The sequence below is a fragment of the Cheilinus undulatus genome, linkage group 7 (assembly GCF_018320785.1).
Source record: "Cheilinus undulatus linkage group 7, ASM1832078v1, whole genome shotgun sequence".
Taxonomy (NCBI): domain Eukaryota; kingdom Metazoa; phylum Chordata; class Actinopteri; order Labriformes; family Labridae; genus Cheilinus; species Cheilinus undulatus.
In genome coordinates this window covers 44,524,486-44,544,416 of record NC_054871.1, presented here as the reverse complement: position 1 = coordinate 44,544,416, position 19,931 = coordinate 44,524,486, and the positions used below count along the sequence as shown (strand labels likewise).

Here is a 19,931-nt window from a genome sequence, read left to right as displayed (position 1 = left end):
GATAAAATTGCAGCTGACCCCTCTCACCCTGGACATAGAGTTTTTGGGGCCCTCCCCTCTTGCAGGAGGCTGATGTTCATCACCACAAGAAGAGTTTCTCTCCCTATGCTGTCAGTCTAATGAACAGTACTCCAGCCCTGCCCCCACAGACTCTCACTGAACCCCAGAACCTCTTCTGTCTGCAACTGCACACTGTGTGTGTTATGCTGTTTTTTTTAGAAAACAGCAACCTATTCACCAGTAAACCTGTACATCTGTAGTCTTTTTTGTTGCACCTTTTTTGTGACGTTTATATTGTATTTTATATTTTATTTTTTCACTATATTTTTCTAGAAGAATCGATTTATGTTTCTAGTGTCCTAACATCTTACTAACCTCTTATTTTTTTTTCATTTTCTAGTTATTTGTTTTCAATAAAACACCAAGACAAATTCTCATGAATGTAAAAATATACTTGGCCATTAAACTCAATTTGGATTCTGATTCCAGCTTTGGTGGACGAAGGGTAAAATTATTTTGTTTGGCAAGTGTTGTGCCCTTAAGACAACATTTTCCCCTCTTCTGGCAGTCAGTAAATTGAATGGGGTTTAATTTGGAGAGACAAAATTCAAGGTGAACCAGGACCAGTTTACCACTTCATCAAAGTGTGAATGCATCAGGTCCAAAGTGATGAAGTCACTCAGCAGCAGCTTGTTTTGTGGTTGGCAAGTTGCACTGATTTCAAACCAATTAGACAGCTGCTCAGGCAACTGACAAGTTGAAACACTGACTTCCTTGAAGGGCAATTAGACAGGATGCACAGAGAAAACAAACAAATAAAAACACCCATCTGGCCCATGGTTCCCAAAATTTATATTAAAGAGAGCAATCCTGAGGACCAACACAAAGAAAAAATAATACACTGCTCTCAAAAATGTAATTTTAGTTGTTTGCAGTGATGAAACCTCTACAGAATTGTCCAGCACACACTTTTTTATTAAGACATTTATACCAGAAAGTAGGTCGTAATATTTTAAATTGTAATATATAACGGTTGCACCGTTCATCTGTGACTCTGACTACAATCCACATAATCGAGTGCAGTTTTTTTTCCTGAAAAACTTCTTAAAAAAAGCAAGTAATGGATGTCCAAGTACACATGGATTTATAGCTGTCTGATGTCTGCAGCCAGACTCTCTTGTTCAATTCAGACACCGTTAAACAGTGGCTTCAAATGTAAAATGCAAAATCAGCTGAAGTGGACTATTCGTGCACTGTGAAATCCATATGTATGAATATATAGATTTTTAATATTTCATTGATTATTTTTTTCAGGGTCAACTTTCTGAAAATGCTTATTTTGAGAATGAACAAATGTGCTGCTGAGAGGCAGCATCCATACAGACAGTGCATGGATGTTGATTAAACCAGTGTAGTATTTGTCTTTAAAGTAGTTAAATGTGATCAATATGTTTAAATGGACTTTTAGTGACTCCACTTAGAGTCAATTCTGATCTTTGATTTTTATGCTACTTGTAAAATTTAGACTTGTGTAGTAAATGCAATTAAAGAAAAAGGAATGTTGGACTTTATGACACTGGTGTTTCTAGTGGTGTATTTTTCTGTATGGTGAACTATTTGTTTTATTATATCTGGTGTAAGAATAATGACATATTTATATGATTTTGCCACAAAGACAAAAATTATGATTTAAAGGAAAGCCTTTTAACTTTTACATGATCTTTTCTTATATTTTTTATGGTACATTTACAGTTGCATTGCACCATTCTTCTGTGACTACATGCGCTAAAGACACTCAGATATTACTTTTTATAAAAACTTGTATAGCTAACAGGATGGAGTAGCACCAGTTTCAAAAAATATGGTGTTCACTTTATTTGATTTAATGCCAAAAAGGTCATCAGACTTTCATCCATGCAAATTCATGACGTCAATAAGTTATTTAATATGGTGGGGTTCAGTTAAGATAAAAAAAAGGAATACATGTTTTTTTAATTTTGCGATCTTAAAAGTCTACGTTTATGTAGAATGATCCACTAATTAACTACAATCGTTCTGAGTTACAGTACACACAACATCAGCCGTCTGAATGCTGCAGCCCCAGAAAGCAAAGGGCGCAGACTCACTGCGCATCGTGATTTGAATGAACGGACCAATCAGCGGGCTTGCCAGACGGAAGTCGCGTCCTTTCCGTCACTCTTGCCCAATCAGCGCGCGGCACAGTTGTTTGCCTTACTTTTTGAATTGAGCTCGAACAGTGGGCTGACACCTACCCTGCAAAACTACTAGCTGTCAACAAACCGAAACAGCCACCTTTCGAGAGTTTGGACTATATTTACACCGAACAGAAAACATGCATGAAAACCAGATTGGGGATATAGCGGCGACATGCCTCGCGTAGTTTGAGAAGTATTTGGACCGAAGAGGAATTCACAGTAACTCTTCTTTGTACTGTTGTGCCCGTTATGTTCGGTAGCTAATTTAGCTAAGTTAGCTGGAGAGTCTGCTATATTTAACTGTTAGCGGAGAGGTCACAACCACCAAGTTTACCCTTGATCTGGATTTCTTTCTATCAGGAGTACCATCCATCAAAAAGTCGGTAAGTTTCTGTTTATCAGTATTTTTGTACCATTGTTAACGTATAGTACTCGACACCTAACGTTAGCTCACCTCTGCGGTGACGCTCAGCTAGGGGAATTTGGGGCAGTGAGAAAGAAGGTAACCTAACTGAAAATAAAGTTGACTGTCACAATTGTCTGTTAATTTAAGGCATTTGCGGTAACAGCTAACGAACACATTAATGTTACGTTGACCACCTATTACACCTGCTAATCTTCTAAACTATTGTGGATAAAACGTCTATCTTTACATGCTGTTTCCACGTTTCTTTCTCCTTTTGTATCAGTCGTACAAATACATTTGTAGTTTTCATCAGCATCCTTCGATAAACTGTTCTTACCCAACTTATGTGCATTGACATGCACTTTTATCAAGCCCTTTAGGGCCATTGTGCTGCTAATTTTAAACAACCATACAAGTTAACATTCCCTTTTAAAAAACTTTATCTCCTCCTGGCCTTGATTATCAAGAGTTATTACCGTTATGCTCCCTTCTCTTGAGTCAAGTTGTCCAACTTAGGCAGTATTTGTGTTTGACAGTTGTCACACTTTTCTTGTTGTTTTTCTGTCTCTCCTTGCTGTCTTGTCATGTTCTCGCCCTGTGTCTCACTCTCTCTTTGATAGTTTGGACAGTTTGGTGCTGCCTTTGGTTCCTGCCATGGCTGACAGCAGCATACTGACGTTGGGGACAGCTCGGAGCATTTTAGTGGATTCTTCGGTCTATGATTCAAGGATCGCAGAAACCACAAAGGACCATGTATTTCTGGGCATGGCATGTGAAGATGGGGAAGGTCAGTCTGCAAAGACACCTCTGTTTCTTCCAACAAAACTCTCCTTTAAATTCCTCTAATAACAGCTGACAGGGGCAAATACATCACACTACTTTCACATTTACTTTGGATAAAATCAAATACTGTCTAAAAAAATCAGGATTTTCCAGTATGTGTGCATGGCATTCACTTATTTTCATAGAAAGATTAGCAAACCAGTGTAATTATAAAAGGGTATGCTCAGGGTCATGAAAAATATTACAAGTTTTGGAATTAATTTAGCTAAAAAGCTTTTTTAAAAGACCATAGGTCTTGTAGCTTTTTTCAATTTTTATATTTTTCAAAAGAGGTTCTGGGCTGGTTTTTCTGCTTTTGGTGTCACATTTAGTTTTAATCACAAGTGAGATTCTTGTGGAACTCCACCACATTAGAGATATGCCTGCAAGGTAGTTTGTGTTATGGTCCATTAAGCTATTTAAAGCTCCCTAGCTAGCAAATTAATCGAATCGGATGTGGTCGAATGATGTGTGCATGTAAATAATAGGCATATGCAAGTTTTCTAAGAAGTGGTAAAAGGAGAAGGTGTTGGAGCTAAGGCTAAGGCTGGGGCTGATATTTGTTGACATTTCACAGGATTTTACAAATGAAAGGCAGCTTTGAGGTGGAGCTTTTGGCTAGAGTAATACTAGCACAGAGTCTGTTAGTGTTAGCACTACTAGCATCTAAAAAAAAGCTTTATTTGCATAGTACAATTACAGACACTGTGTTGTAGCAGACTGCTATGTTGTAGCATTTTTGTATTACGTCCTTCACAAAACATGAATATGATAGTGTCACAAATGTAACTGAGTCTTAAAGGTCAGGTCAAGTTGAGTAAATTGACTTGTAAATTATTTTTTACTTTTAATTAGGGCTTGGCACTTAATCGCAAGTTAGATTAAATCACAACATGACCTGCTACAATTTTCAAATCACAGACCATGCAATATTACTTTGACCTAAAATGCGTCAAAGTACCATTGCCATACCATTTTTTGCAGCAGATTTTTTGCTCTACACATTATGGAAACATGTATTTTTTACTATGGTTTACAAAATTCCTAACCTGATGCGCCAGATGGATTTGCTTCATACATCCATCTGGAAAACCTCTGATAGATGGCATTTGGGAAAGGGCAGAGCCTTTGAAAAAAACTCGGAGGGCCAATCAGAGCAACAAAACACATGACATAGCTGCTACCGAGGTGCACGTGCATCACTAACAAGGAATAAACTCCATAGAGAACAGCATAACGCCAACCATGGCGACTGTAGATATGTCGACTTTTGTCGTTTTTGAAAAGAAAACAACTCACTGCTATTCTTTGTTCTTCTTTTACAGAAGAAAATTCATCCAGTTTTGATTAAACTGGTGCTTTAGCAGAATCCACACTAATCTCTTCCACCGTAGATGCACCGGCCTCTTGTCTCTGCTTGCTTACGTCACGACTCTAACGTGCCCGAAAGTACTGCCCCTCGACACAAAGAAACTTTTGGGCTAACTACTTTTTGACATCAGAAATGCAGTCGAGCAAAGAATTTTGTGCAAGCATTTCCTCTGTTGTTGGCAGATAGGAGATAGTTGGCAAATTGTCCACATAACAATGAAAAAATGAAATGTGCTTAGCCGTAACTGACCCAAGTGGCAACATACATAATGAGAAAATAATTGGGCCAAGAATAGACACTTGTGGGATCCCACAGGAAAGAAAAGCACTAGTTGGGAACATGCCACCAGTCATTACAGAAAACCTTCTACTTGACAAATAAGTTATGAACCACTTGAGTGCAGTGCCATGGATGCCAACGTAATGTTACATGTATACGCCTATTCATGGTTATTTTGGTAATTAGAATTATTTTTTGTTGTATTGACATTGTTTTTAGGGATGAACAATATTAGATATTTGCTGTTATCTGATATTCTGATATTTGCAAAATATTATTAGCCGATACCAATATTGGTACTGATTTTAAATATAGGTAAGACATGAAACTTCAGCCCTTAAAACACACTTTGAAGTGTGAAGAATGATAGTATACGACCAGCAGCAGTATATTAAACACCATCAGCAGTATATTAAACACAATCAGCAGTATACAAAAACACTAGCTGCAGTATACTAAACACCATCAGCAGAACGCCAGCCATTTTAACTGTGTTAAGTCCATGACTGAGTTTGTCCAATAACTGAGTATGAGGCCTAAAAATGCAGATTAATGCAGACTCAGTATTTTATGAAAAGCAAGAGGCAAAATTTGCTTAATATTAGTATAGTACAAAGCAGCAAGGGTCTATCTGTGCATTCAAAGCAATTATTTGCAGTTAATTTAATTGCTGTCCCTACTTGTTTACAGATTTTACCTGTATTTGTTTGGTAGGTCACGCTCTGAAAGAGAGGTAGAATGTAAATGAGTGGTAACTTGTAAGAACAGTCTGTTCTCTGATGTTTTTGCTTTGTTGTCCTATTTGACACAATTATACAGTAATTTAGTCAGCCTTACTAATGCTTGTGTCATTTGAACGAATAGACCTGAATTTGAAAGTTAGCCTTCTTAAACTTGTCAGATGTATTTCATATTTTTCCCTTTTTTCCATAATTGAAAGGGTAAGCTTTCTCCATTATTAATCTGAAATAAAGATTGTTTTAGCGGATTAAAGCTGACTTGCTGTAGAACCATTAGCATTTTCTCCTTTTTCCTGCAAGAATGCAAAAGAGCTCTACATCCACTAATCAGTGATACAGGTTTTCTGTCTGTCTGTGTTCTTGCCTGCCAGTCAAAAACGTACATCACCTTCATATCCTGGAAATGGCAAACTCTTAATAGGTTTTTTTCTCCATATTCCTGTGTGGATATGTGTGTGTCACATACCCCCAGGTTCACAATGTCTTTTTGTTTCTCTGCATCCATCAGATATGCATCCAAAAGTTGAGACAAGGGTTGTTCTGGTGGGAGAAGCAGGCAGAAATGGAGCCCTGGTCAAAGCACTGCAGGTATGTATTTTCATCCTTAATCCTGATGGCTTACTGTGGCCCACTTGCTTCTATCAAAGCAGCACTCTTTTGTGATCCAGGAGGCATGCCACTGCCTGTAGGCCTAATACTTTTAGTGTCACTACTGTATACATCAGTATTAATATGCATAATTTCCTTTTTGTTTGCTAACCCAGTCTCTGTAAAAGTTGTCAATTTTTTGCAACAGAGACTTTATCCTTCTGTTAGGGCTTTTTTTCTAACCTGTCAGGGTGGGTTGTTAAAATTCTCAGGTGGGTAATGTATTCCATTGATAGCTTTGTATTTTCTGAATTGGACTGTAGCTCATTAATATAGTGAGGCACAAGGGTGTCTGGGGATCCTCCCCCAGAAAATTTTGAGTACTCAACACTTGATTCCTGCAATCTAGTGAATATTTGGACAAGCATTTGTGGTGGGAATAGTAAAACACAAGGGTGTGATTAAGAATTAACCATTCAGCTACTTAAAGCATGAAGCTTTAAGATTTGCAAGATTAAATCTGTTATTTCTCACAAAGTCATTTTAAAAAATGAGTCTTTTAATGTAAAAGACAAATCTCATAGAGCTCTCTGTTTACTTAATTAAACAGACTTCAGAGTTTAACACCTACAGTTAAGCCTGGAATTATTCATACCCCTGTCAATTTAAGGAGTTTTTGATTTTTCTAATTTATGCAGTAGCTCTTCCCCCAACATATGGGATAGGAAGATTATATAAGGTCTACAGCCACACACCATTTCATTTTGAATTACTACACAAACACCTTTTAGAGTGTGATACAAAAAAAATCCTTATGTCCAAATTTATTCATGCTTCTTGAACGTTCAAGACCAGTTTTTGTAGCCTATATGGGTTGAGTAGTAACACAGCAGCTGTCATGCCAAAGAGCACAGTGAGGACTTGCATGCAAGGGTTATTGATTTCCAAAAGAAAGAAGAAGAAAGGAAGAGGATGCAAAAAATTGCAAAGCAATTTGAAGTGCCGGTTTCAACAGGGCAAAGTATTGTCAAGAAATACAAAAAGTTTCACACTGTGAAAACTCTCCAAGGACGATGTCAAAAGGGAACAGTGTCAACTCAGTTCACCAGAGAGATTCAGCGACAAGTCTAGATCAATCCAAGAATTACTACAAAGGCTCTTCTGGCAGAACTGAGTCCCAACTGGTGTGACTATATCAAGTCAGACATTACATCAAGATGGCCTCCATGGATGTCGACCAAGAAAGACTCAAGCCATGGTGTGTGAAAGCACGCCTGGTCTATGCAAAGCCTTGCATAGATAAAGATGAAAGCTTCTGGTCATCTGTTCTTTGGTCAGATGAATCAAGGATTGAGCTTTATGGGCACACAGATGTGGCTTTTATCTGGTGAAAGAAACATGAGGCCTACTAACCAAAGAGCACCACCCCTACCATAAAGCTCGGGGATGGCAGCAGCCTAAAGTTCTGGGGGGAGCTTTGCAGCAAGTGGTACTGGTGAGTTGGTTAAAGTGGAAGGCATCATAAAAAAAGAACATTATTTCAAGATTCTTTAAGAAAACATCAAGCAATCAGCTGAGGATTTGGACCCGGGGGAGCGTTGGACAAAACAACAGGTCAGCAAAACATACAGCCAAAGTGGTGAAAAAACTATTTCAAGAGTATGATATAAAAGTTTTGGAATGTACTAGTCAAAGTCTTGATCTCAACCCCATTGAGAGCTTACAGGTGGAACTAAAGAAAAGTGTAAGCCTTCCAACCTCAAGGATCTTGAAGCTTTTGCCAATGAAGAGTGGTTGAAACTTCCTAGGGGAGACTTATTACAAATAGAGGCTTTGCAATGGACAGGATACAGGGTATGAGTAATTTTAAACACAATGATTTTTTTGTTTTTGCATTGTTAAAAATCCTTGTTTAAGTTGCAATTCCAAAAAAAAATTACGGCTTTAGAAAAATTTCTGTCAGTGTTATTTTTGGGGCAAAGAGCTACTGTATAAATTAGAGAAATCAAAACTTCTTAAAATTGACAGGGGTATGAATAATTTTGAACTTAACTGTTGGTCACAAACCTTACGTAGGCCTACATAACACTCAAACAAATATATGATGAAAAACAGAAGTTTATGTTGCAAAAAAACCATTTAAATTCGTAATATTTTTGTTTATACGGAAGTTAATGCCTTTCAAACACTCTCAAGAAGGTTTAATCTTGAAAACTCTGAAAGTAAATTCTACCCCTTTATTTTCTTTCCCTGCCTTAGTGTCTGGTTTGAGAGTACTGGTGTTTCCTTGTTATCAATACTAAGTATGACAGGGATTTTTAAATGTACATTAAATGAAAGGACTTTCTTTTTTATTTATGCATTAGAAATATAATTTGACAAAGCAATGTATAAAAAAAGTGAAAATTGAAACACCTAACCTTGCAAAGCAGCTAGCTTGACTAGATGCAATATCCCTTAGGCAAATCCATCTTAAAAAGCACCAATCGATGTTTGTGCTAAAGCAAAATCAGTTTTAACAAATAAACTTTGTTTAAGGAAAACAAGGTGGTAGCTAGGGGCGGGGTTTGTTGTGCTGTGAGCTGATAACAATGTCTGCTGCCAGTTTAGTGGTTAGCTTAAATGTAGCCATAGGAAAGCAGCCGTTAGGCCTATATCAGGACTGGACCAAATTTCCTTGTAAAATAAAGAGCAATTAATAGCACTGAAAGCCTTTCATGACAGAGACAATGTTTTCACTCTTCTGCCAACCTGCTTCGGCATGAGTTTGTGATTGTTACAGGAGGAAGAGGGTTGTAGTGTGAGTTTGTATCTACAAGGGGTCAACAGATATTTTTTTTTTCAAGAATGATGCCGATTATAGAAGTTCCTGAGACCGATAAGCAATATTTGGAACTAATATGCATTTATGATGGCATACAAAATGCACTTAATGTGGCAAAAGTAAAATTCTATGATTGAAAAATTAAGGAAAATAAACAGTTTATCCCTAGCTCTCAGAACAGATCAACACAGTAGCAGAAGGAAAACAGGAAGTGATGTCATACAACCACTGTGCCAGTGGAACCCAGGCTTAAGTACTGATTGGCTGGTACTTGTGTGACATCTAGCCAATCAGACTGTGTTGTTTGCAGGACATTTGGTGAGACTGTGCATAGTGAAAATAAAGCCAAAGAAGAAGGCATACCTTGCAGTGGAGCCAAATTAGTGTATTTCAATCAGTTATTTAATTCTTGTGGTTATCAGTGAAATAAAAAGTGGGACTGTTAATTAGAAAAATGGCAAATATTTGCCTCAGTATTCTGCCAGGCAGATAATCGGTTGACGCCAAGTATATACAGTGGCTGCTGGAGGAGCACTTAGCTTGAATGTAGATAAAATGTAGCATCAGCTTTAGCAGAACTCAGCCACATTTCTTTAGTAAAAGAAGAGCAATGAGCCAAACTGAAAGCTTTCCATTGCAGAAAAGATGTTGCTCTTCTGCCGACCTGCTTCTGCATGAGTTTGTAATCAGGGCGGGGGCGAGGCTTGAGTTGTACTGTAAGCCGGTAGCCATTGGCTTGGATTAAGCTGAAGAAAAGAGTCAGTTTGATCAGCCCTTGACCACATTTATTGATAAAAATAAGAGCAAAGAGCCACGCCGAAAGCTTCTCTTGGCTGTATACCTGAGGTTAGCGACCGAGCTGCGCAGGTCTACTACCACGTTTTGTCTTGTTGCTGTGATTGGCCCGTCATAAATGTAACAGGCAGAATGACAGGAAGGACGACAAGAGACAAGATATCTAAGACTATAAATGATCTCAGACTGTAATTCTTGCCATCTTCAGGTATAATCTCATTCATTCACAGTCTCTGGGGACAGTGAAGTGGCCAGATCTGTCACCATGTCTGTGGGCTAACTCATGCTAAGGGAGCAGGTACTTCCCCAGTCCAACACAGAGTAGAGGAAAGATTTACAGAGAAAAGAGCTTAGATGTGCTAAAATAAATTAAACCAGAAGCATACTTGCCAATCCACAAATGACACTGCAGGTTTTTCCTTAAGAATGTACCACTGGTTCTTTTACATGCACAGCAAATTTTTTTGTAGTTGTTAATATATTTCCCATTGGTGCACCATAACTTTTTTAATGACACGTATGCATCCTGTTTAAGCTGATGTTCCATTTTAGTGTTAACCAAACATATTAATCATGCATTAGAACACTGAAATATACTGCATAACGTCTTGACTGAGTGAGGATCATGATGTGTCTATTGGTGCTTGTTTGTCTCCGCTCCAGTAAGCCACAGTTTTGTGTCTTTGAGAATAAGCATGTGAAGGTGGTTTGTAGGCGTGGCAGCAGACTAAGTGCTGCTAGAATGACTTCCTTCCCAGGTCTCCTGAGCCCTGTCACTTCTGAAGGCTTCCTGCTTAAATCATCTATTTCTCCCTGCCAATCTGCAGTGCAGCCACATCCAAAGACATCTGCCGACAGCTCCATCAGAGCGCTCCCGATTGCCTGACTGACCGCCCGCCGCCACTGCTCATGCAACTCAGAGAAAAAGAACCCCCTTACCACCACCACCATTTCTTTACGCCCTTTTCCCTTTTTGTCCTCTTCCTTCCCTCCCCCTCCGCCCTCCCAAGGGCTTTGAACTTTTATATTAATTTTTAACAGAATTTTTTTCTCCTCCCCAGCACACCCCCTCTGAAGTTCGATATCTGTTTGAAGTCTCTATCTTTAGACTTTACAAGGACAAAGACTCCGCCCCATCTCTCCCTTTCCTCCTCCTGCATCCTTAAACATAGACAACCTCTCATTTGTCCTCAAATGGGGGTTAATTTGTATACATTTTTGGTCTGGTGTTCTTTCCTTTTTTTCTTCCCAACCTCCTGCTCTTGCTAGCCTTTTTTTCTGCTCCCCTCCTCTCAAAATGCCAGTGTTTGACGTCCGCTTCCTGCTGGTTGGTTTTTTACAGGCCATCAAAGTAATGGAGGTACCCGTGGTAAAGATAAGAGAAGGCGAGGCGGGTGCCGAGGAGCAAAAGTTGATAAAATCTATAGTCAATATGGTACAGTACATTGTCCTCTTTGTGTAAATGTCTGACACTTTGATTGGAACTTGGTGAAGTGCTGCATGTGTCCTTATTCAAACTGGCAAGTCACTTAATCACTGTGCATGGTCATGTCACTGATGGTGAAATGATTTGTGGGTGGAAATTTGAATAACAGTGAGGAACTATTAAACTGGATGGATGGATTGCTCTCTAACAGAGATTTGCACTCAAATGTCAATACAAGTCATCAAACTTGAGGAGAAACCATTTAATACGTCTTCTATTACCCTTCATTTAATTCAGACAAATGTTTTTTTTCCATAATTCTTTTATTACAAATCAAAATACTACAAAGAAGCTTTGGTTTTTGAGTGCCATTTTCTGTTGAGTACCAACTTAACATAACAGCAAATATATGTTAATTTGCTTTCTTTTTGAAGCCAGATGCAGAGATTCTTCAAAGCTTATTCCTTTGGAGAACTGTAGAATGCCATCTGCTTAAATCTATCTATTTTTGGATCTAAGTCCAAATCTTTAAGACACCAACTTACAGGTGCATCTCAAAAAATTGAATGTCATGTTAAAGCTACTTTTTTTGTGTGACTCAATTAAAGAAGTGAAACTTTCATGTTTTCTAGATGCATCTCATAGAAAGTGAAATATTTCATGATTTTTTTTGTTTTTAAGTTACATCTTACAGCTCATACAAATCCACTACAGCTCATACAAATCCACTATCTCAAATATCAGGAACTCACAAAACACCTAAGCAAAAGAAGGATTTATAATACAGAAATGTTAACTATTTTGAAGAAATATGTTCACTTTCTCACTCAGTAGTTAGTTGGTGCTGCCTTTAGACAAATTACGGCAATAATGCAACGTGTCATGGATCCAGTCTGTCTGTGGCACTGCTGGGGTGTGATAAAGCCCAGGTTGTTCTGATTGCAGCCTTCATCTTGTCTGTATTGTTGAGTCTGGTGTCTCTCATCTTCCTCTTGACATTTCCCCAGAGATTCTTTTTGGGGGTTCAGATCTGGCCACTTGGATGGCCAGTCAAACACTGAAACACCATGGTCAGCAAACCAGTTTCTGGTAGTTTTGGCTTCACTGTGGGCAGGTGCCAAGTCCTGCTGGAAACGGAAATCAGTGTCTCCATAAAGCTTGTCAGCAGACGGAGGCATGAGGTGCTAGACACATCACTGACTCTGGACTTGATAAAGCACAGTGGACCAACAGCACATGACATGGCACCCTAAGCCATTAGTGACTGTGGAAACTGAAAATGCTGGACTTGAATCACTGTGGATTCTGTGCCTCTCGGAGCCATCAAACTGATTTCCAAAGAAATTCTAAATTTACTTTCATCTGAAAACAGGACTTTGGACCACAAAGCAACAGTCTAGTTCTTTTTCTCCTCCGCCCAGGTGAGACGCTGGTAATGTTGTCTATGGTTCAGAGTTGGCGGTATACTAGGCTCCAGCCTCAGTCCACTTCTTGTGACACCTTTCCCTTCCAGTCAACTTTCCATAAATATGCTTTGATACAGCCCTATAAATACAGGCTGCCCCTCCTGTGGCTTACCCTCCTTGTGAAGGGTTTCAATGATTGTCATTGGACAAGAATCAAGTCAGCGGTCTTCCCCATGATTGCAGTTGTGTGTACTGAACCAGAGTGAGAGAATAAAGGCTCAGGAAACCTTTGAATCTTTTCCACAATATTCTAATATTTAAAGATAGTGGGTTTTAAATTTTTGTGAGCTGTAAGTTGTAATCATCAAGATTAAAACAAAAAAAAAGTCTCAATGTTTCACTTTGTATGAGATGAATTGAGAATTCATGGAAATTGAATTTTCTATAGGTGATCACAGGGGAAAAACAGAACGTTTACATGATACTCTAATTATTTGAGATGCACCTGTACATCAGTATCTTTGATATGTGTCGTTTTAACTAATGTGTAACGTAAGAGGAAGATGCTAGAAACTAAAAAAGAACAGCTTTATTAATTTTTTGATAAAAAAAGAAAGCAAATAAATGTATTTTTGAAAATATGTGAAAACATTTATTTAACATCAGTGTCTTCAACTGTTAACACTGTAATATACAGTCTAGTATTAACTGTGTTAATATATGTCCTATTAATACATGTACCTCCTAACCTCTTTTCCCTTTGTCCTGAACCAACCACTTGAATCACCTTTCTCAGGTTTGTTTCATAGGCAGTTGTAAAGGTTCTTCAAATAATTTTGATTTTTAAATTTTGAACAAAAAAATACAAAAATACTGGTGATTGTTACCTTCTTGCATTTGACATGAATATGGCTGTTTACCTTGTTAATTAATAACTAGATAAAGCCCATTATTCCATATCAAAACAATATAAAATTAAACAATATATAAAGATCATGTTTCATCAATGCTGCTGTAGTTTTTAGGAGACAGACTCATCTTGTTTTTGTCTTTCTGTGCATCTTATTAATGAATTCAGTGTGCATATAACAAAATAACTCAACCAACATCCAACAGCCTCTCTAACAAGGCTGACAAATAAATTTGTTGTTTCATTTACTTAACTTGCATTGCTCCATCACTGTATTTCTGTCTGCCTATTCAGGACATCAACACCCCGTGCGTGTTTACGGACAACGTCCAGGAGTTTGGTGATGGCGAGAACACTGACTTCGAGACGGTCTTTGTCCTAACACACTTTGATTCACCAGAATACAACTACCTCTACAAACATGACAACCGCATCATAGGGCCTCCGGTTGTACTGCACTGTGCTCTAAAGGAAGAAGTAAGTCATTAAGTCTTTATTAAAAACATTAAATACGCCAAAAACTTGATTCACAGAGTGAAGTGGACTCATTTAAATATCTCAATAACTATTCCCTGCCTTAGTCAGAAAGCTTAGCTTCTGAAATTTTTTGAGCCTGGAAATCAAATGAAATATTAACAGCTCACTCTAAACTTTCAGCACAGGGAACTATATTATCTGTTTGAGAGGAAGTTGTCACAGAGACAGGCCTGAGATGAACCTTGATTTCAGAAAGCAGGAAACAGAGAAATTCATTACTGCTTTGAACAGCATGCTGAATGGGAGCCGCCTACACCTGCTGTGCTGTCTGTTTGACAGAGACTTTTCCTAGGATGCTAATGTAGAACATGAACAGTTTTCTCTGCCTGTGGCTGCCATCAACAAGACGGAGCACTCCACATATTTGTCAGCTGAAGACGGCACTAACACGTAGTCGCAGGCTGCAATGCAGAGCAGCAAAAAGATGATATCAGTAGACCTAGTGCTCTGTCATTCAGCAGTATTTTACATATGTTAATCATTTATCTCACATAGCAACAACATAAAGGTTGAGGCCATTTTAAAGGAACTTAATTAATGTATTTTTCTATATTTAACCAGTATCATACTGATTTGTATTATTTCTTATGTCCTACAGCCTCTACAGTTTTCTTGTCGACCTCTCTACTCCACCACTATGCTTAACTTGTCGCTGTGTTTCACTGGCTTCAGGAACAAGGAGGAAATGGTGAGATGACTAATGTTACATCATGAAACATTAACTTCCAACCTAAGTCATTCATAAATTTTTTTTAAACATTGGTATCGGTACTGTTTCATGCTTCTATAACTTGTGTTAAACAATACTTCCTTAAATGGCTTAGAGGTTTTAGAAAACCAAATGCATGAAGCTCAAAGGAGAACCGGGTTGCCACGGATCCATGAAAAGTCTTAAGTTGGACATCTTAAAGTTAAGGCCATAAAAAGTTTTAGATTATCTGTGAGAGGTCTTAAATTTCAGAAGGCACACTGCCTAAGATTTGTTTTAAAATTGTACATATATTTACAGCACAAACCGATTCATAGGTGGAATAATCGTTCATTAACAATAAGCGAGTAAAAAAGTTCAATTAATCGTGATTATGATTTTTTTTTCCCATAATCGTCCAGCCTTAAGCCTACCCCTATTTTGACAGGACATCCCTGACAAAAGTGTTGTTCTCTTTTTTATAATTAGAACCAGCTCAGCACACCGATAAAAATATGTCATGATTAATATCAGTATACAGTTTATTGACAGAAAAGAGGCTTTAAATGTGCCAGAAACTGTTGGGTGTTTATGACCAAAAACTTTGTTTGATACAACACAAAAAGGGATATAATTTTTCTCAGTTCGGGTCTTAAAAAAAATCGTACTTTTTTTTTTTTTTTTAAGTGTGGATCAACCCGTGGATAAGCACGAGTCAGAGGAAAAAATTTTGCGTAGTAAAATATTCTGCACATTTTACCTTGATATATCCCTCCCTTTATGTGTTAATTTGTGACTGGTACATTTTTTTCCTTGTAGAAAAACCTGGTGAATCTGGTTCATCACATGGGTGGAACCATCCGGAAAGACTTCAGCACCAAGGTTACTCATCTCATCGCCTACTCCACCCATGGAGAGAAATACAGGGTTTGTTTTTTTTTTTTTTTTTTTATCCCCATTCTTTGAGTTTGTTACCCTCTTGGCTGTATCTAAAATTGATAAAGGCATATCTATATACATTTAAACCAAAATATGTCAAAATTCAATATCATATGTGTTTTTGATAAATTTTTCCAGATATGCTGTTTAAATTGTTTCAGTTTTAAGCTGAGTTTCATTTGTTATGCATTTTTTGTATTTTGTACTTGTTTGGGATTTTAAGGACCTTAGCTCAACAACAAGCAGTATTTGAAAAAAAGACAACGTTGTTTAACATGATATGGACAGTTCTACCAAACTGGTGTAGAAATAGAGTTGGACATATCCTGAAAGAAAAAAAAATATTCCCTAAGATTTTGTGTGCCTGCATATTAATCGACACTTATGGTGCACATTTCTAAATTTTTTCACTTAAATTTTGATTAGTGTTTTAACAGTTTCCTTATATTTTTGTTTTTAAGATTTGTCACTACTGAAGTAAAAACTTTGATTAGAAAACAGAAAGACCTTTTAGATTTTGTTTACATTTATACACACACATATACACACACACACACATATATTTTTTTCAGTTAATTTCATATTTTTAAAAATATTTTCTAATTATTATTTTTTGTGCATCTCTCTATTTGTAATCATACTTTTACTTCTGAATGGCAGAAATGAATGTGAGCTGGTTTCAAAGTTGAAGATTCATTACTTAAAATCCACATTCAACTTAAGAACATCGTAAATAATGGTTCAGTATATTACCATTTTAAAAAAATAATAATGCAATCTTATCTTGTTATCATGACAAAATGTCCTTAAATGAGTCTAAAAGGGCTAAGTTGAGCAAAATTAAGAATAATGGGAGTCCAAAATGTAATATCCTCACATCAGGACACTGGGATGTAGGGGGTTAAAGAAATCAAATACCCTAAGGCTGCTGGGAGATTTCCACTACGGCTTTTGGCCACACCAAAACAAGCCGTGCTGATTTACTTTTCCATCACCAGTTTTGCCGCGCTGAGCCGCGCTCAAATTATAAGCAGGGTCAAAGCAAGCCAGCCCCACTTCCAAGCGTGCTGCGCTGACGTCGAAGTGCTTCACAGGGTCCAATTTGCTGGGGTGATTTACCCCTTCTGCTACTGATAACCCCACGGTGGAGACACGTTTTATCCCTGCCTCTGCTCCAGCTGTCCATAACTCTGTTACAGTGGTGATCTAATGTCAGCATTCACTGTATGACTTAAACATTTATGACACACGACCAAAACTCCAGATTTTTGTGCATACTACAGTCTGATAGCTGCGCACGACTTCTCACACTGACGAGTGAGATCAGAAAGGACTAGGCACAGATCCAGGATTACGATTTTTCTTCACCTACTAATAACAAAAGTTTGACCCTCTCCCCTTCTGATAGACAAATAAATTCTGGACTTTTTAGGAAATAAAATGCTGGAGATGTGCGTAACATTTAGTCCATGACAGAGTCCGCCTTTAATTTTTTAAGTGGTGCTAGTGAATCATGCCATGCTCACTGCCCAATCCAAAGTATGATTGTGTTAATTTTCTGCTCTCTGAAGACCCACAAATCAATCATCAGAAGACTGTTCTTTAACTTAAATGCCGAAAAGTTCTCCTTTTAATGAAACGCATGAATTATTGTTTGTTTACTGATTGTGGACAGGGAGAGAGGGAGAGAGAATGTAAAAAGAGCAGTTTGATTTTTGCTTTAAAACGATGTAAAGCCAATCAGCACAGACAGTGCAGAGAGATCGAGGAGGGCTCAAAACACTGCGTCATCAGCTCTAAACACGCCCTCAAACAGGTAGCCTGGTTGTGTTGGAAAAGCAAATCCCCTGTCATGCTGGGCTACCGTGCTGAGTCAAGCTGAGCTGCGCCATGTAATGGAAAAACCCCAGTAGTATTAAATAAAGGTTTAAAACAATACCCACAAAGACCAAGAAGCTCTTTGTCATATTCAGGGGGAAATAAAATGTTTTAATTCATGTGTTCTGTTCATTTTTTTCGCTGGTTGGTTATCAAATACAGAAACCTGCCTGACTATGCAGAACGTTTTCCTTTATCTGCTTGAACACAAAGTTAAATTAAAGATTATGTCAAGTTCCTACAAATCTGTTTAGAATCCCATTGTTTTTCTGATGCCAGAAAGTGGGGGAGATTATCCATGGAACTCAGATTGAGAAGGATCCTGCTGGGAATGAAATTACCAGAGGGATCATTTGTAACACATGAATGGTGGATGGATAGATTGACTGTCAATGCTGTCTTGGCTTTTCTCTGCATGGATTAACTAATGCTTGATTATGCTTTCTGAATCGTCTCTAAGATTATTTATTTTTTACCTTTCTGTTTTTCACTCAGTTATTACTCACACTTTTTTCACTCCACCCGCTCCCCGTTTCTTCCTTGAAGCCTTGTAGAGGCTGTATTTTGTTCAAGCAGAACAAGACAAAACGTAGCAAGAGCTTGTTGGCTTCCTGACAGGCAGTTGCAGCTGTTTACCATTTGAAAGTGTGATTCTTACTTAAAAAAAGAGAATATTTCAACCGTGGAGCATCTCATTCTTGTTTTTGCAATGCGCCCGAAGTGGAAACTGTTTGTACCTGTCGCATTCACGTTGTGATTCTGAGTGACAGGATGATCAGGGGTGATGAAAACACACCAGGGACTTTGCTGTACTTAGAGCAGTGACAGTTGAGCTTTCTGAAGGTTCTGTAGATATAAAATCTTCTTGTTTTTGTTTTTTGTTTTTGTTTTTTTCTGTCATGCACTTCTCTTGGTTGCACATTAACTTATTTTTGCTTTGTTTCCTTTCTCTCTTTGCTTTGTCATGTTGCGCCTTCATCACTCAGCTGGCAGTGTGCATGGGGACACCCATCCTCACTCCATCATGGATTCTCAAGGCCTGGGAGAAAAGAGATGAAGTGTAAGTTAGTAATTCTTTAAAGAAGCCTTTTGTGTCAGTTTCCTGCTAAGATTTCTTTTATACTTCTTTTCTTTTTGCTCCATTTTCAAGAAGAGGGGTTTTTACAGAATGATTAACACATTTTTCAATAAGAATTAAAATACCATAAACAAACTTGTGGCGTTGTAGCTCTTAAGGTTAAATGTGTTTTTGAACTTTAAATGTTCCTGTTAACACATTGCCAACAATATCCACAGCTGACTTGAGGATCAGTGTTGAGCATATTTTAGAAAAGCAGAAAATTTGTTTAACAAATGAAGCTATCCAAGACACAGGTAATGGGTGCAGTTGAAGCCAGTTGGGGGAGCTGGAGTCAGATTGTCATTCTCATATAAGACCAGTTTAAGAGTCAAAATTAGCTTGAAACCAATTACTGACTCACATTTGGTTCCCAAATAACTCTTTTCACCTTGCACAAAACCAAAATACCCTCAGGCACTGTACCCATTTAAATCAATTAAATGTGATCTAGCAGTAAGCTCTGAGGCTATGTGAATAGTTTGACAAAACTGTTTTTATGGTAGCAAGGCAAGCATTATTTAAAGCTGCAATGAATGGCATATAGTAGCCCAGGTTTTTCCTGTATATGAAATCACGAGACTGTCGCCCCAAGCAAATTTCATGCCGCCTCCTTTTCTCAAAGCTGTGACATCATGAAAACTGTATTTTCTGACAGGAATTGCAGCAGGCAGTTGTCATTTTTAAGTGAAATTGCGGTGTAACGTCAATTTTGCGACGCTGTATCCGCAAAAGTGCACTGCGAGTCGCTGCAAAAAACTGCCGAAGAAGAAGAATAGAACCATGAATTTCCTAAATTTCTCAGATTTTTTTCCCGACAGCAAATGCATATGACGAACTCTGCACTCTCTCTGTGTTTGTGAGCCAAAGACACACAAACTAGTGGAGACTTTAAGGTTTTAAGGATTAACACAGAGCTTTATCATCTCTGCCTTTCTCCCTCCACTAAATGCTGTAGGATAGGTGTATGACAGTGCGCTGCCCCTCT

General features: G+C 38.0%; 1 protein-coding gene across 5 annotated transcripts in view; it reads left to right on the top strand.

Moving 5' to 3' along the window:
* The first annotated feature begins 2,270 nt into the window (after positions 1-2,270).
* The window catches only part of ect2 (epithelial cell transforming 2), a 63,815-nt gene continuing 46,154 nt past the window's right edge, over positions 2,271-19,931 (top strand). For 3 of the 5 annotated variants that reach the window (XM_041790422.1, XM_041790423.1, XM_041790420.1), the window contains exons 1-8: positions 2,271-2,599; positions 3,243-3,409; positions 6,344-6,423; positions 11,385-11,477; positions 14,079-14,261; positions 14,920-15,009; positions 15,829-15,936; positions 18,813-18,886. In XM_041790422.1, the coding sequence (XP_041646356.1) occupies positions 3,277-3,409; positions 6,344-6,423; positions 11,385-11,477; positions 14,079-14,261; positions 14,920-15,009; positions 15,829-15,936; positions 18,813-18,886 (761 nt within the window). In that variant the 5' untranslated portion in view covers positions 2,271-2,599; positions 3,243-3,276. The remainder of the gene's footprint in view (positions 2,600-3,242; positions 3,410-6,343; positions 6,424-11,384; positions 11,478-14,078; positions 14,262-14,919; positions 15,010-15,828; positions 15,937-18,812; positions 18,887-19,931) is intronic. The other 2 variants (XM_041790424.1, XM_041790421.1) reach the window with 1 other exon arrangement.